Source organism: Corvus brachyrhynchos, unplaced genomic scaffold (assembly GCF_000691975.1).
Source record: "Corvus brachyrhynchos isolate BGI_N302 unplaced genomic scaffold, ASM69197v1 scaffold155, whole genome shotgun sequence".
NCBI lineage: Eukaryota > Metazoa > Chordata > Aves > Passeriformes > Corvidae > Corvus > Corvus brachyrhynchos.
In genome coordinates, this window is record NW_008238434.1 from 1575115 (window position 1) to 1592587 (window position 17473).

At 45.5% G+C, this 17473-nt stretch overlaps 1 protein-coding gene across 2 annotated transcripts in view; it reads left to right on the forward strand.

Moving 5' to 3' along the window:
- The window catches only part of PLA2G4A (phospholipase A2 group IVA), a 60958-nt gene extending 48858 nt beyond the window's left edge, over positions 1 to 12100 (forward strand). For both annotated transcript variants that reach the window (XM_008635400.2, XM_017736486.1), the window contains 5 exons: positions 1083 to 1334; positions 6290 to 6474; positions 9317 to 9512; positions 9713 to 9870; positions 10672 to 12100. In XM_008635400.2, the coding sequence (XP_008633622.1) occupies positions 1083 to 1334; positions 6290 to 6474; positions 9317 to 9512; positions 9713 to 9870; positions 10672 to 10803 (923 nt within the window). In that variant the 3' untranslated portion in view covers positions 10804 to 12100. The remainder of the gene's footprint in view (positions 1 to 1082; positions 1335 to 6289; positions 6475 to 9316; positions 9513 to 9712; positions 9871 to 10671) is intronic.
- The last annotated feature ends 5373 nt before the right edge of the window (positions 12101 to 17473 follow it).

Sequence of the window (17473 nt, forward strand, 5' to 3'; positions counted from 1 at the left end):
GAGCAAAGATGGGGATGCAGCTGTTTGTCATTTCAGGATCTACAGAAGAAAAGAAAATCCTCTATGGTGAGACAGGGAGTTATGTCACTAACTCAGCTCAGTGATTGCTTCTTCAACTCCCCTTATCGTAGGTGGTACCACGTTTTGTGTTTATGTGTGGATTTCCTGTTTGAACACTACAGCCAGCACCAAACACATTTCTCTCCTAGTTTGTAGCCATAGTGAACAACCAACAAATCTGGAATTGTAAACACTTGGAAATCCCTCTCGCTTCCATAGAGTGCTATTGGACAGGTGTTGGATTTCTTTGATGCTTGTTTTCTTGCTACTTATATAAAACTCAGTTCCTTTAAAGCCTGGGTTAAAGAGGCAAGTTTTAAAGCTGGATTTAAAGTATCAAGCTTGAGCCTGAACTATTTTCTTATCCAAAACACCCCAAAAAAAGTCAAGTTTTGACAGGTGAATGAATGCAGGGTGGTACCTGTTCAGGTCATTTTTACTGCGAGCTCCAACTGCAGACATCTAAGTCTGGATCTTTGATTGTACTCTTTAGTTAATTAAAGCCAGATATTAATTGTAGATTACAGTTTACTGTAAAGATCTTTTCAGGTATTTTAGCATTCCCATGCTATAGCATTATCCTTTATGCAAACTAACTGCTTTCCTGAGGAAAGCTGGGTTTCTAAGAGGCAGGAAAGATGGACAAGGCTGTCAATGCACATCCAAATGAATTCATGTCTACATCAAGTATGGTTCTTACCAGCTCAGGTCTGTCCCTGAGCCCAGCAGAGCTTACAGAGAAAGCCCTCAGACTAATTAAGTCTTCCTCAGGTCATCTAAGACATTCCCAGTCTGTTTTCCTGATATCCACACTATTGTGGTGCAGATTGAAGGTTTCACTGGCTGATGGATTCTCTGCGCTCCTCTGAAATGATGGCAGCAAAGCTCCATCATCCCGCCCCTGGCTTGTTGAAAGAAGTGTTTTATTTTCGTAGGTCCTTTATTTTGTAGCCCCTGAAATTCTGGCATTACACTTGCTATGTTTCAATATCACTGCTGGGTGCTTTCATTTTTGTGTGCAGGCACTGAGAGCGCTGAGGCAAAGCAGGAGAGCCAGGAGAGGCTGCAGGAGAGCAGCCAGGAGAGCTGGGTGCAGCGCATGCTGATGGCCCTGGTGGGGGACAGCGCCCTGTTCAACACGCGCGAGGGCCGCGCTGGCAAGGTGCACAACTTCATGCTGGGGCTGAACCTCAACAGCTGCTACCCCCTGTCCCCGCTGGCAGAGCTGCTCACCCAGGAGTCCCTGGAGGAGGAGGAGCCGGCAGCAGTGGCAGGTCAGTTCCCAGAATGCTGGCATGGTGTGTGTTTATTAATGAAGCCAGAGGCAGCGACTTCCCAGCGTGGTAACATCACACCAGGAGGGTCACAGCAGCACCGCTGGGGAGTGTCCAGCAACAGAGCTTGTGAGGGATCTGGGAGGATCAAAGGGCACCACACGGTGACTTCTGTCTGCTCCCTGCCCTGTCCCCTGGCACAGGCTGTGGCACAGCCACTGGATGGACAGTGGTCCTTGGTTTGGCAGAGGGGATCAAACTTCTTTTGTGTGTGGTACCCTTTGTTGCATCCACTTTCTCACTCTCTTGGCCTTCTCTAAAGGGTGTCTCTAAAGGGTGTTGTTCCTTGGCTCTTACTGATGCTAAGGTGGAAATGAAACCATTCCTTGTTCTCCTGCAGGGCTTCCCTGTTGCAAAACCTTTGTAGCTCATCTGCTGTCTTTGTCTTTTGAAAAACCCCTGGAGGCAATTCACTTCTTCACTTGTAGGATCACAGAATCCATGAATGTTGGAAGAAACCCACAGGGATCATCCAGTCCAACCCCTGGCCCTGCACAGACACCCCAACAATCCCACCCTGTGCATCCCTGGGAGCAGTGTCCAAACGCTCCTGGAGCTCTGGCAGCCTCGGGGCCGTGCCCATTCCCTGGGGACCCTGGGCAGTGCCCAGCACCCTCTGGGGGAAGAACCTTTCCCTGATCTCCAGCCTGACCCTCCCCTGACACAGCTCATAGATTCTTACTTTGCTGACACCGTGTTCTTCCCATGTGGATGCACCTGACAAGCCACTCCCATTCCAGGATGATAAGAATTTCAAAAAAATACGAATTTGCAAAAGAAGTTCAAAGTCTTCCCCCACTCCATGAGGGATGTGGTGTGTGGGACAGGAGCTGTGAAGAATAATTGTGTTTGATTAGGGTTTTGAAGCCTTTGCCATGGACAGTGTTCACTGCAATCTGCCCAGTGAAAGGCAATTAATTTCTTGGTGTTCTTCTGGCACTGGAAGTGTCCAAAGCCAGGCTGGACAGGGCTTAGAGCAACTTGGGCTAGTGGAAGGTGTCCCTGCCCATGGCAGGGGGTGGCACTGGGTGATCTTCCAACCCAACCCATTCCATGATTCTATGATCCATCAAGACAAGAACAACTCCACCTCTCTGAAGGGGGTGTTCTTCCATGCTCTTCCTCCCAGCACAGCCCTACCAACCATCCCTTGGTGACAGCAACAGTCCCCTCAGCCCTCATTTCCTATTAGAGGAAGGAGATTGTCCCAACTGCTCATTAAGCAACAGTCATTTAAAAGCTTAAGAAGCAGCCGTGCTCTAATGTGTATTTGTGAATGCAACAAATCCCATGCAGGGCTTGAAGAGTAATTTCCATCTGGACTCCACTTTCTAAATATTTCTGTCATCTCGGAGGTGTTTACAACTGGGTAGTCTTAATATTTATAGTACTTGGAAAAGAGGCAGGAAAGTGGGTAGGAAATTTATAGTTGGAAAAAATGACAGTTGATGAGAATTTTGCATAATTAAGGCACGTGGATAGTCTTCAGAATCAACTATCAGCTTCCTGGGATTTGATTTCAGTGGAAATAAAATGCTGGTTTGACGGAACTCTACACCTCTGACACAATTACTTTGGAGTGCCTGAAACTTCTTTGGGTTAAAATGGGAAAAGTTTGGCATGACTGCAGTTTTTTGCTGTTACCTGAAGCCCACACTCATAAACTTGCAGTAACAACTCAGATCTGACAGCTGCAAGTGGTTGCAATATTATAGTCAAGAATAGTTAAAAACCCCTTGAAATGTCAGCAGTTAATATAAAATGTGATCATTCAGCAGTGTGATGAGTGTAAACACATTTTAATGCTGTGAATTTTCCTAATATATGGAGGAGCCCAGAGGTGCAGACAGAAGGGAGACTTTGGTGTAAAATTTAAATCCTTAGATTATCATGGCACTGGATGCATTTAAGCTGTGCATATTTATTCCTAGCACTGGCAGTTTACCTGTCAGCTTGAGTGCACAGAGAAGTCTGTATTGCTTTAAGACTTACTCTCCTTTATTGCCAGACACTCCAAAGGAGAAATAAGTGAATAAAAAAGGATATCAATAATACTTCCATCTCCAGTTGTCCCAAGCCCTCTGCAGAGGATGAACTGTGGCTGACCTAAGGCAGTCTTACAGTCATTACTGAGGATTGAATTTAGGGTCTGCAGTGCCTGCAGCAGAGATCCCAGCTGCTTGGTCTGGAAATAAAACCCTTGGCTTTGCTTTTCCACAGACTCTATTTGTGGGAATAATGCTGAGCATTTTCTTATTTCATCAGGAATGATTTCATTGTGAACTCAGAGTTGTTCTGTTTCTTTTCTGATGTTACAACACACCAGAATGACTTGAGAAAATGCCAACTGCATAACAATGGGGGAAAATAACCCCTAATCTCTGCTTCCTTACTTCAGTATTTATGGAAACTGTTGCAGTAGATGGACGTCAGTAGCAAATGCCCTTCTCATCTCCCCTCCTTCCACTGGAGCTGCCATCTGTGGCAGATTTGGTCTCTAGGACATGCCCTCTTTATGATTTCCAAACAAATATCAGTCTGTGTATCCCATTGCTGGGAAGCTGAGAGGGCTGGGCTGACTGAACATGGAACTGGCCTGGTAAACACAGACCCATAGAGTTGTTAAGGCTGGAAAAGACCTTTAAGATCATCAAGTCTAACCATCAACCCAGCACCACCACTAAACCCTGTCCTCAAGTGCCACATCCTCACATTTTGTCCCAATTTGCTGTTTGATGGACTGGAAGGTGCTGGTAATAGGGATGCATCTTTCCAAAAAGGCTGAAAATTCATGTGAACCCATTTATATGGTTGTTATAAATTTATTGACCACATTAAGATGTTTTCTCCTTTAAAATATAATAAGATTATTTTGATGAATTTGGTTTTAGAGTCACGAGGGCTGTAAGCAATAGGATCAGTCTCGTTCCTCAGTGTTGGGAGGGAGTTTGTGTGGCAGAAATACACTCCCATCACAAACACTGTTATAGCTGATGCTGTCCTTGGTTAAAGGATCTTTCAAATTCTATTTTTGTAACATAAGAAAAGATGAAACTTGAACAAAAATATTTTTGCAATTCTTTAGAGGTTCTAGTGAGAACAAGGGTTAAATTATATTTGACATGTTATCTTTAAACAAGAAGGGGAAAACCAAATTGGTCTACTTGTGCTAAAGGGAACTGTAGTCAGTGTGGGTTTTTTACCAGTTTTTTTTTAATTGTGATGAATTTCATAAATACCAATATATTTTCACTGATTTATGCTAACTCATGATTATGAAATATATCTGGTTCTAAAATAGGTTTATAAACACACTTAGCCCTTTAGCAATAGGCAATGATTTAAAAGTGTTCTCTCCTTTAGAAATCAAAGCAAATAGTGGGAAAATAGTGCCTCATTACTTAGGAAAGGGTCCTCTAATAAATAACAACAGAAATAAAAAGTGAAATCATCTGTTTTAAGATTTTGTTTGGTGCTCACAACGTGCTGCTTCTGAAATGACAGGGACAAAAGTTAGAATTATTTTTGATGGATTTTCTTTGCTTCAAAAATACCCTTTTTTTTTCAGATTACTACCATTGTCAATAAGTAGATGCCAGGAAATTCAATTATAGCAGGAATAATTACTTCTCTATCCAGCATTCCTTACATTACACTGCCCTCTACAGATACGAGCATTAGATTATTGTTAAAAAGCAAAACCACGCACTGGAAATATTTGTAAGGTCTAGAACAAGAAAAGATTGTCAGGGGAAAAGTTTTAAGTACAGCAAGGATAGTTTAGTAGTGTCCAGAGACTTTCATTTTCTAGTATCCAGAGACCTGGATAAGTGTGAAGACACCCAGGAGAAATGGATTGGTTTTTCCTGAGCTGCACCTGAGGGAATGTTGGGGTTAGAGAGAAACATCATCAGGTTGGGCTTAGAGAGAAAACTGGGGGGACCACACTGGGACAGCACCAGCAGTGAGTGGCTGACAGGGAATTCTGTCCAGTGCCTAAATTATGGATATGGGTCACTATTTCTCTTTGTTTCTAGTGGAGTGGTGAGTGTGAGGTCGTCAGGTCTGGTGCAGATTGGAAAACAAGACCTGATGGTCCCAAATTAATGAGCAGAAGTAGACACAGACAAGTGTCACAGGAGGGCAGATCCACATCAAGGCTTTTTGGGCAAGTTTGGGAGAGCTGGGAAGGACTGGGAGAGTGGGGCTGGGAGGGAACCTGGGGGAATAGGTTTGGGCAGGGGTTGTAGGACACTGAAGGGATTACAGAGTATTGGAAGATCTCTGGGGATCACCAAGTTCAGCCCTCTGCCCAGAGCAGGTGACACATCCAGGGGGTTTGGGATGGCTCCAGAGAGGGAGGCTCCAGGCCCTCCCTGGGCAGCTGTTCCAGGGCTCTGCACCCTCCAAGGAACACAAGTTCTTCCTCGTGTTGAGGTGGAACTTGTTGTGTTTTAGTTTATGGCCATTGCTCCTCATCCTGTCTCTGGCACCACTGAGCAGTCTGGGACCATCCTCTGACACCCCCAGCTGTCTCTTAACATCCCATAAACTTTTTCCTTTGTGCATGGATTGTTTGGGATGATGGAGTGAAAGTGGGAGGGCTGGGATCAAACCTGGGCTTTTGTCCCCTTTGGTTTTGCCTGAAGACCTCTGGGTCTGCCTTGTGCACTTGGCCTCCTGAGGGCTCTTCCAGATCTGGCTTTTCACCTCATTCTCCAGTTTTTAAGAGTTTTAGTTACACTTGAGTTCATGGTGTGTTTAACTGGGATACACTATGCAGTTCAAATTGCATGCTCTCTCCAGAACCTAGGGAGACACTGAAAAGCCCTTCAGAACCTCAGTTCTTAACTCAGCTGTCCCTGCTTGGCTCAGTTTTCCCATGTTCCTTGCAGATCCTGATGAGTTTGAGAGGATCTATGAGCCCCTGGATGTGAAGAGCAAGAAGATCCACATCGTGGACAGTGGGCTGACCTTTAACCTGCCCTACCCGCTCATCCTAAGGCCCCAGAGAGGTGTGGATCTCATCATCTCCTTTGATTTCTCAGCCAGGCCAAGTGATTCCAGCCCTCCTTTCAAAGTAAGTGACACAGGCCCTTCTCTTCCTGGGTTCAGGAGTTTAAGGTGACTCAGTTCTATTCCACATGGTCCCAGAAGGCCTTGGTGCTGTTGTATCTACAGCTTTGGAATATTTCTTTCGACGTCAAGGCAGAATATTCCCCTGTGCCTCAGTTCCTGTTTACATGCCTTCCATGAGGCAACTGGCACAGAGAGGGATAATGAAATTCCTTTGAAGTAGGAGGTCAGTTGTTTTTATGGAAGTTTTGCTTTGGCACTGATTGCAGAGTTTTATTTTCTGTCAGAATTAAACAATTAAGTCATTTTCCCTGCCGTACTCTCCCTCTGCCCAGCTGCTCTTCTTTGTGTGCTGTGATGTAAATGGATGGTTTCATGTCATCATCTTGCAGAAGTGCATCATCTCAGGATTGCTAAATAAATAACCTTTTGGAAGCAGGGCTAACTTTTCATTTACATCTCACCAGGATAATCCCAGCACTGGTTTAAATGGGACTCAAATCCATCCAGGCCAGAGCAAAACAGCAACAGGAAAACAGGGATTAAGTGTTTTCCGCAGCAGGTGTGGAAAGCACAGCTGTCAGTCTGTACATCCTGCACATCCATACAGCTTCAGCTGATCCCAAAGCCTTTACATGGATCATTTTGGTAACTGCTACCAAAAAGTAGTGCTTCAGAGACTATTGTGAGGTTCTTTGTGCTGTGGTTTAGTGGGCATGGTGGGATTTGGTCAATCTGTGTGATTTTGGAGGTTTTTTCCAACATTAATGATTCTACCATCCTCAAGAAAGAGGCATTATTTATTTCAAACCCAAATGAATTTTTAAAATAATTTTTAAAAGAATTCAGAAAGCATTCCTGTTTGAGAAACAGCTGGCATTCCTTGTTGCTTTACAGACAAGTTTCAGTTAGAACAGAGAATACTTCTCCTTCAGCTGCTATGGAGTGACAAAACCCCCAAACAACATTAGAATATAACAGCAGTAGCAAAATGAGCTTGAGACCAGTGCTGCCAACTGCAAAGACAAATTTCAGGAGAATATAAAGGAGACATTCCTGTAATCTGTAGGTCTTTTGGGGCTACTGGGGAGAATAGAGCAGTGAGGAGACTTCCTAGTGCTTGAGATCTTTTGTTTTTCCTTAAATTACTGAATCCCAGAGTCTGTTTCTTCCTTTAATATTGTATTTGCATAAGAATATAGCTCCTTTTTTTGTCGTGAATGTTTGCCCCAGCAGCTAAATTTGCTGACAAAGCACTGCCATTGCCTCTGAAACATCCTTTTCCTCCCTTTCTTAACATTCCACATGTGGCGTCCGAGCAAAAGGCTGTGTATGGTCACCCCTGCTACTCTTAGCATTCTGTCTTTGTCAGCTGCAATTTTCTGGGTTGTTTCAGGGAACATGGAGAGGTTAATTACCACTCAAGTGGCATGCTGAAGGTTTTCCTCTAAACTGTCATTTTCAAAAGGCAAAATATCCCTTGACACAATAAAAAATGGTGGGAAAATTAGATGGTGCCTCAGGTTTTCCAGAAGGCTCTGTTGAAGGGAATGGTCCATTGTTTCTGAGGCACAAATAGGTGTGTGCTGAGGCAGACATTGGTGTGTTCCTGAGGTAGAGGACAGGAACAGGAACCAGTTCTGTCCCATTGGTGCATTGCAAAGAGCAAATGGCACTTCAGGAGTGGGCTTGTATCTATGGTAGCACTCTAATATTTTACTCCCGTGGGGAAATCAGCCAGCTGAACTCAATGACTCGAGCCTTGGTTTATCACTTTACACCCACTATCTCTTAATCTCTTGCGTATCCAAAACAGCCGCCCAAGGAAGGGTCCTATTTCATTGAAAACCAAGATTAAAGATGTTGACCTTCCCTCTCCTCCCTCTCACACACCCTCATTACATGCTTTTGAGTCATTATTTACAAATTATCTTGTTTACTGAGTTGTCATGAGGGAAAAGAAGCCTGTTTTCCAGATTTCTTCACTCGGTGTGCTTTGAGAGGCTGCTGTGTGCAGGGATCGACTCTGAGTACAACAATGCATGGCCCGGTGTTTAGGAACTCTCATGGTTTCCACAGCACTGGTACTCCTTTGCAAAGTAAAATTATGGATGGCTTTTCCCTCACTGTCAGCTCTGTAAATTCACCCCCAGGTTTCTGGGGCAGATCAGATTCCTTCCTGTGACTCATGGCAGGTGGTGGAGCATGGGCAGGGTGAGTGAGGTGCTCAGTTTGTCCTGCTGGGTCATCCGTGCTGAGATGGGCTTGATTAGTCCTGGGAACCACAGGGTGGTTTGGGCTGGAAGGGACATTAACCTCATCCCACCCCTGCCATGGGCAGAGACACCTTCCACTAGCCAAGGTTGCTCCAAGTCCCATCCATCCTGGCCTTGGACACTTCCAGGGATCCAGGGGCAGCCACAGCTTCTCTGGGCACCCTGTGCCAGGGCCTCCCCACCCTCACAGAGAAGGATTTCTTCCCAACAGCCCATCTAACCCTGCCCTCTGGCAGTGGAAACTGGCAGTGTCACTCCATCCCTTGTAAATTGTCTCTCTCCATCTTTCCCTGTCAGCTCCTTCAGGCACTGCAAGGCCACAATTAGATCACCCCAAAGCTTCTCTTCTCCAGGCTGAACAATCCCAACTCTCCTAGTCTTTCCTCACAGCAGAGCTGCTCCATCCCTCTGATCATCTTGGTGCCTCCTCTGGACTCCTTCCATGTCCTTCCTGTGTTGGAGATTTAAAAATTTATGGGTTGCTTTAACCACCCCACATGATCCCTGTCTCTGCAAACCTCACTTTGCAGTGGAGGCTTTTATGGACCTGAGTCTTTCTCCTCTTTCCAGGAAATCCTGCTGGCTGAAAAATGGGCCAAAATGAACAAGCTTCCTTTCCCCAAGATAGACCCCAACGTGTTTGACCGGGAGGGCATGAAGGAGTGCTATGTGTTCAAACCAAAGGACACCTCCTCGGAGAAGGACTGTCCAACCATCATCCACTTTGTGCTGGCCAACATCGACTTCAGGAAGTACAAAGCTCCAGGTGAGCTCACAATTCCTGATGCTGAATCCACCTGTTCCTTTGGAATCACTTTGTGGTTATGTACTAAGAATGTTTTGTCTCTGAAACAACTCTTGAACTCTATCTGCCATCCTTAGGGAATTCGAAGGAGCTGTTAAAAATAAGGTAATAAATCCTCAGGCCTAATGTTTAGATGGAATTTCTGTATTTGTCCTGTGCAGGCGTTCCCAGAGAAACACAGGAAGAGAAGGATTTTGCAGACTTTGATATTTTTGATGATCCAGATACACCTTTCTCCACCTTCAACTTCCAGTATCCCAACGAGGCTTTCAAGAGGCTCCATGACCTCATGGAGTTCAACACCCTCAATAACATGGATGTAAGTATGGGGGTTAAAGGGGCTGGACTGTTAAAGGGGGAAGTGGGTGATGTGAGTAAAGCCCTAAATCTGCCCTACAGAAGGTGCAGGGCTTTGCCTCAGTGTTTGATTTTCTCATTCGGTTCTTGCCTTGGTTTTGCCATTTTACCATCACAAGCCATTCAGGGTAACTGAGCAAAGGGGGCTGTGGAGGATATAAACATGATGTGCAGGATTTTATACTCGGGTTTTTTTGTGTAATTGGGCAAAAAGGACACTGGAAATTTTCTCTGAAGGAAATTTCTTTATCAGCTAACTCAGTAATAATTATTTGTAATTGATAGTTGGCATAGCATGACATCATGATCCCAACATCTGACAAGTGTAATGATCATCCCAGATAAAGATATGGGGGTTTTAATCAATATAATGAAGAAAACTTGTTACATCAGCACAAAGGAAATAAAAGTGAAGATTTAATCTTTCTCAATATAGTAATTACTTTCTACATCCTTGAAATACGGATTTTCTCAATGTTTGGATTTACCCTTCTCAGTTTCACTGAGGCTGTTTAAATACTGTATATTTTTGTGTGACTTTGGTGTTGGTGGCCTCCCTCATATTTTTACTAACCACATTAAAATCAGTGTTTTAAACACTCAAGAAATACTATTTGTAATAAAACTCATCGATCCCTTTGTTCAGTGATGGAGCAGGGCTAAAAGTGGGAACAGCAGCTTTTAACAACAGAAGGGGCTGTTTGTGTCTGTTTCAAAGTGGTTCAGATGTGAGTTTTTCTGCTGGCTGTGTTGCTCCCTGCAGGTGATCAGGGAGGCGATGATGGAGAGCATCGAGTACAGGAAGCAGAACCCCTCACGCTGCTCCGTGTCCCTCAGCAGTGTGGAGGCCAGGAGGTTCTTCAACAAGAGCAACCTCAACAACAACCACACGTAGAGGCTGTGCCCTCCCAGAAACTGCTCCTGCCTTTGGAACTGGAGTCAAAAGGACCTCAGTGGAGCATCCCTGCTCCTCACAGGGCTGTGCAACACTCCTGAACACGTCTTCTTGTGAGCGTTCACGTTCCAATAGCATTTTGTACTGCTTTTTTAAAAACTAAACACATTTCAGTAGGCTGAGGTCCTCATTTTTAAAACTCTGGAATTAGTTGGAGATCATTGGGTTCAGTGTCTTTTTGTTTTCTTATAAAATTGTGAACACTGGTTTCCTTTGGGGGGTAATTGATTTTTAATTGATGTAAATTGGGCATGGCTTGAAGGGTATGATGGAATTAGAAAAAAGAAATTGAAATCCACTTTACTGCTGTTTGAGAACGTCTGTACCACTCAGCAAAAAACTAAACCTCTGATATCTTCTTTTTCTTATTTAATCCTCAAAATTACATTGCTTGAACTCTTGACCTACTGGCAACCATGTATTAAATTATTTGTCAGTTTGTGTACTTCTGATCAGAATGTTTCTTCATAAATTGACAGTGATTTTGCATTTGAGCATGATCAAAACAACACATTTCTGCAAAGGGACAGTGGCAACGTTTACTGGGGATTGGTAAAACGTGCCCAGGTGAGAATGTGAAGCCTTAAGGGCTATTTTAAAAATATATTCTTAGTACTTCGAATAATGAAAGACTGTGCATAGACAGAGATTATTTTACTGCCATCTCAACCAGTATTGCTGTAACTCTGCAAACACACAGAAAATGCAGCTGCACCTCTGAAAACTTTAATTGCTAAAATCAGTAAATCCCTGGGAAGGGAAATAATTACAATGCATTTCTTTTAACAGCCACTGCACCAAAGAATGATGGAATGCTTGGGGGTGGAAGGGACCTTAAAGTTGATCTCATTCCCTCCCACTAGCCCAGGTTGGTCCAAGTCTACATGCAAAGTTCTCTGGTTAAATAACATTTCCTTTATTGATCAATAGGTTTTATTTCTGTTTGAGTTAGTGCATGTTTAAAATCAAGAGAGAAAATAAAAGTAACTTATCTTAGTGCTGGATAATTTAAACATTTTCCATTAATTCTGGAATACAGAAAGGAACTGGTACCATTATATTATTGTAATATTTTCTTTTAAATGTTGTATTTCCTTTCAGTAATGTAATATTTGTATTTTTTATTTTATAATATGTACCTACTCTGTTTCATGGAAGAGTTTTATCATGCTTTATACAGTTTATATTATCATAGTGTTACCAGATGATAAAAAATAAAACTATATTTGGCAGCTGCTGTTTTCAGACAGTTTTATTTTGATAATTTATGGGCCATTTTCAGGTTTTTTGTGAAGGGATGTGGCGCAGCTGGATGGTGTGAGGCAGCTCACAAGACTGACAGTGCACAGGATGGGTCTTTGCTGCCTTTAATCTTGGATTCCTTATAAAGCAGGGAAGTTCCTTAGACATTACTAAAGGTAATGTGGAAGGAGAATAATAATGCAGGGAGAACGCTCTTCTGACACACAGTGTGACACCAGCCACAGAGAGTTTTCCCATACCTTGAAATGTAATCCTTTGTTTCTCATTTTCCCCTCCCTTTAATCCTGGTTATTCTGCTTTGTGTGCACAGTACTTTTTTCCAACCCAGCGTGTGATCCCTAGGAGGCAGAAAAAGGTGGATTTAGAGAATGAATTGTTTCGGACTTCAAACATTACTGTAGGGGCAGCACATGGGAGATCCTTCATGCCTGAAGGACATGGAAGTGCCACCCTGCAGGTCGGGTGGTGAGGCTTTAGGGGTGAGCTCAATTCCTGGAAACCAGCTCTGGTGGCCTCTGGAGAACAGCTCTGGTGGGCTCTGGGACACCCAGCACCAAGCCTGGCCCTGAGCTTCTCTTCCCTGAGTTTTTCTGCTGGCTGTGTTGTTCCCTGCAGGTGATCAGGGAGGCGATGATGGAGAGCATCGAGTACAGGACAGGCTCCAGTGCCGGGATGGGCTCTGGAAATCTCTGCCCACCTTTTCCTTTACCAGCAGAAGTGAATGCTCAGACTAAATCCCAGGGACCCGGGAAGCACTGGAGCTCTGGAGCACACACACCCTCGGTGTGTTTGTGTTGGTGAGAAGAAAATCCCTTTGTCAGGGAATGGGGCTGCAGCCAATGCCCTTACCCATCCCCCTGGGCATGTTTTGTCTGTGGGATGAAACCTGAGCACTCAGTGTGATCGGTCACCTGCAGAGCTGTTCCGACAGAGCACACAGAGCTGCTTTTCCAGGAGAGCCGCTCGTGCACGGGAGTGGATGTGCGCTCGAATGCCAGAGCCAGTTGTGCAACCGCTTGTGTTGACATAACAGGGTTTGCTCTGGTGCTCGCTGGAAGCAAAGCCGAGCAGACGTTTCCTGGAGCTGTAAATTCACCCCTCGCTGGCTGCTGGCACCTGGGATGGACAGGTTTGTGTAGGGATGTGACTCACCCGGGAGGTTACACAGGGCCCTTCTCACGAAGGGTGGAAGGCAGGGGCTGTGCGGGTTCCCAGGAATTCCCCATGGCACCACAAACACGGCACTGCTGTGCATGCGAGGAGCAGGCTCTGGGGCAAGGCAAAGACACGCGACTCCTTGAACTTTAGACAAACCAAATCCCACAGGACTGGGTCCAACAGGAACAGGAACTCCTTATGTGGCTGTTTAACCCATGACTGCCAAGCCCCACCAACTTGAAATTAGGGATCAAAGGCCAAGCCAAAAGGCTCCTGGTTTCGTTAGGTTTGGTCAGGAGATGTTTGGGAACAGAACTCCCAAAGAAGGCAGACATGAGCTTGGAGAGACCCATGTGGGAGGATGGACGTGGATCTCGAGGGTTCCAAAAATACAGCCAGGTCTGAGAAACAGGTGGGGACAAATGGGGCACTGAAAGGGGAATCCCAGCTGTGACAGGGTCACTGGTGCTGGGCTGGGAGCCGGGTCTGATGTCTGCAGAGGAGAATGTTCTGCAGCACCTGGGGCTTCCCTGCTACTCCGTCTTCACCTGGAGCCAGCAGCCCATTTGTGAAGCCTTCCTGAGACCTGTCAGAAAAACCTCGAGGAATCTAACATCAAACCAACTTTATACTTAAACATTTTCTCTTTAATCAGTACAATGCTCTTCCAGTGAGCCCTCCTTGAAGGCTGTGGCCAAACTGGCCACAGAGACCTGGAAACATTGAGGTGATTTTGGCCTTTGTGTCTCTCTCAAATTCTCACCCAGGTGTACTGTTTTAGGCAAGTCAAAAGTGAGCAGAGAAAAACGGGCAGCTCGGGGCTTATTTGGGTGTGAAGCTGTAACTTCTGCCACTGAAGAATAAACGACACCGGTAAAGCTACACCTCCCATCCCTGGCAGTGTCCAAGGCCAGGTAGGACGGGGCTTGGAGCAACCTGGGATAGTGGAAGGTGTTCCTGCCAGTGGCAGGGGGTTGCACTGCACGGGCTTTAAGGTCTCTCCCAACCCAAACCATTCCACGATTTTATGATTCTAAAGTCATATCACTTGTTTGGTACCATTTTGTAACACAGCTGCATTTCTGCTCCTCACCCAACTTTTTGGATGGCCTGAGGGGGTGGATGGCTGGGCCAGCACTGACAGCACGGGACACGGGACACGTGCCAGGCAGGTCTCTAAGTTCTGGGATGAGGAGGAGAACTAGGAAGCACCCTCCACATCCCGCTGGTGCTTAACACCTTCCAGACGTTTTCTCACAGCTCGTTTAGGGCGTGTGCTTGGAAAACACAAACCGGAATTAACGCCATGGCTTTAAAAGAGATTGAAGGAAGTGTTTCGCCAGCGTGTTTGGGAAGCAGAGACACTGATGCTTTGCAGCTGTGGATTCAATGCAAATCCTTCTGGTCCGGTTTTACCAAACCCCAGGGATTTGCCTGAGGACATTTTTGTGTGAAGGTCAGCCCCTGCTTCTGGCACTAATTAATCCCTGGATGCTGCCAGCACAGAGAGAGGCAGCCTGGAGGGCTGGGATCGGGTCTGGCAGGGGAAGGTCCCTCTGCTCCTCCGTGGGGCTCTCGCTGCTGGTTGTTGATTGTGGGGTGGGATGAGGGACGGGAGCAGAGGCTGAAACGAGGGAGGTTTGACTCCAAACGTGTGCCGTGGGCGGTCCCGGCGTTTGTTTAGGATGTCCCTTTGTAAGGCTGGGAGGAAGCTGTCCTGAACTTTTTTCACCTTGCAGAAGTCCAGAAGTTAGTAATGCTCATTTGCTGTTCCTCCCTCAGCTTCAAGCCTCTTTTAACACCTTGTTTAAAAACACGTTTTAAACCCATTTTTAGGTAAAGAAACTTATTCCAAGGTGATACAGAGCAGGTTTCAATACCCCACCAGACCACAGGCCTCTTTCTGGTGTTGCTTCTGTGTCCTTACTGTCTCTTTTTTCAAGGGCTGCCAGAAAATAAACGAGAGAATAATCTGACATCTGAGATCCTCTGTGTCTTTATTGCTCACTTCCTTTTATTTTATTTTGGAATCTTAGGATCATGGAATCATTAAGGTTGGGAAAGACCTAACAGATCATCAAGTCCAACCACCAGCCCATCACCAGGTTCAGCACTAAACCTTGTCCCCAAGTGCCACATCCACGTGGTTTTTGAACACCTCCAGGGATGGTGACTCCACCATGCTCTGCCACACGGCTGTGAGCTGGTATAGCTGGAAGATCCAGCAGCAGAGGTGGGGTGCTGTGAGGCAGCAGTGTTTCAGTCTAAACTGTTTGAAATACAGGAAATCCAATCTTCTAGATGAAGAACACAGGTATTTATACAGTTCAATATATGTATTTAAAATTTATGTCCAACTTATGAACTGTTATTGCTCAAGACCAAACCCACCCCACTTTTCTTCTCACCCGTGGGGTCCAGTGCACATTTCCAGCTAAAGGAAGTATTTAAAATCCCCCAAATCGTTGCCCTGCTTTTTAGTTCCTGTGTCAGGAAAGGGTTGATGTTAGGGTTGGTTTTTTTGCTTGTAAATGATTTGGTACCAGTGGGGAGGGGGGTGAGTTTTGCAAGCAGCAAAATGTGATGAGAGTGACCTAAATTCAACAAAATGGCTAAAAACGGTGAGGATGTGAACAGCAGGTGAACACTGAGGGACACTGGGTTGCCTGCTGTGGGCTTTACACACTCCCAGAGGCGGAAAGCCTCTCTCTGCCTTGAAGGCTGCAGCCTCAGGTGTTTTGTACAGCACACACTTTAATATAGATGTTTTTCTTCCAGGCAGTGATAACTGCCCACAATATCAGCCAAATTCCCATCAATCTGAGTGAAAAGTTGAAGGAACAGACTTTGGTCTAACACTGTGTTTTACACTAAACCCCAACCATCCTTCTGCTGTGAGTTTGAATGTTTCGCTCCAACGTAAAATTCCAACATTTGTGTCCCATAGTGTGACCAAAGCCAGCTCTTCTGCTTTGTTGTGCAATGTAATAAATGTCAGACTGCCAAATTCAGCTCCATTGAAATGGTTTTTTATAACTGCCCGTGGTGTTGTAAGATGCACTTAACAAATACTTGTTGGCTTAAAGGATGCAACTGAATCACTGTTCTCTGATGGCAAATCCTCACAGTGGAAAACAGCCCTTGCTCATATTTTCCCAGTTCCCTGTGTGGTGGGACACCGAGGAAAGCTCTTGCAAAACAGAGAACTTGGTATTATGAATCCACAGGTAATAGCCAAGCAATGGTATTTTGGCATCTAAATAAACACAGGGTGTTTAGGAAAAATAAAAAGAATGTGAAGATCCAGCCTTTGCCTGCTGGCAGGAGGAGAGCACAGTGCTCGAGTTTGGTTCCTCTGTGTCCCCATGTCCCCAGCCCCCCTCGCTGCTGGGGGATGAAGGTCTTTGGCAGAGCGATGTAACCCGGAGTGGGAAGGGCAGTCCCGGGAGCCAGGGGCTGCTCCCTGCAAAACCTGGGCAGTCGCAGCCCCCCCCAGCCCGCAGAGGTGAGAAAGCCATTTCCCAGACCAGCACCAGGTGCTAAACGCTGTGATGGCCGAGGCCAACAAATGGGGATTTAATGACTCCTGACATTCCTCCTGGATGCACAAACAGCTTTTTGCAGGACATTAACACCAGGTGCCTCTGAGCAACCTGGCCGTCCCTCAAGGAACCTCTGCAACCGAATGAGTGGCTCAGGGACACCACAGTCGTCCTTCAAGCTGCAAAAAAAAGGTGATTAACCCTGGAACAGAAATCATTTCAGTGGAAAACTGGACAGGTTTCAGTCGTCCCTTACAGGAAGGCCTGGCTGCTCATTTGTCATCAGATTTTCCTCAGCAGTCTTACCCCAAAGCTTGATTTCCTCTTTCTCTACTTCTCAGTGATAATGCAGGGAAAATAACTGGAAGTCTTTTCTTTTTGCAGCAGAATTCTGCACATGGATACAAGACATGAATGACTGAATAGTTGAGCAGCTTTGTTTTTGGTTTCGGGATTCTCTAGGTAAGTTTAAGGAAAACATGGAGAAGGCACTCTCAGTGCCTCTGTTCACTGAGCCCCCGAGCTTAACCCGGCCCCGTCCACCTGTGAGTGCTGTTCGAGGCTCTAAGATTAGTTAGTTAATGCACGGTTAATTGGCAAGGGATTTACCTATCAATCCATCCACTTCGTAGGGGCTGTGGCTATGA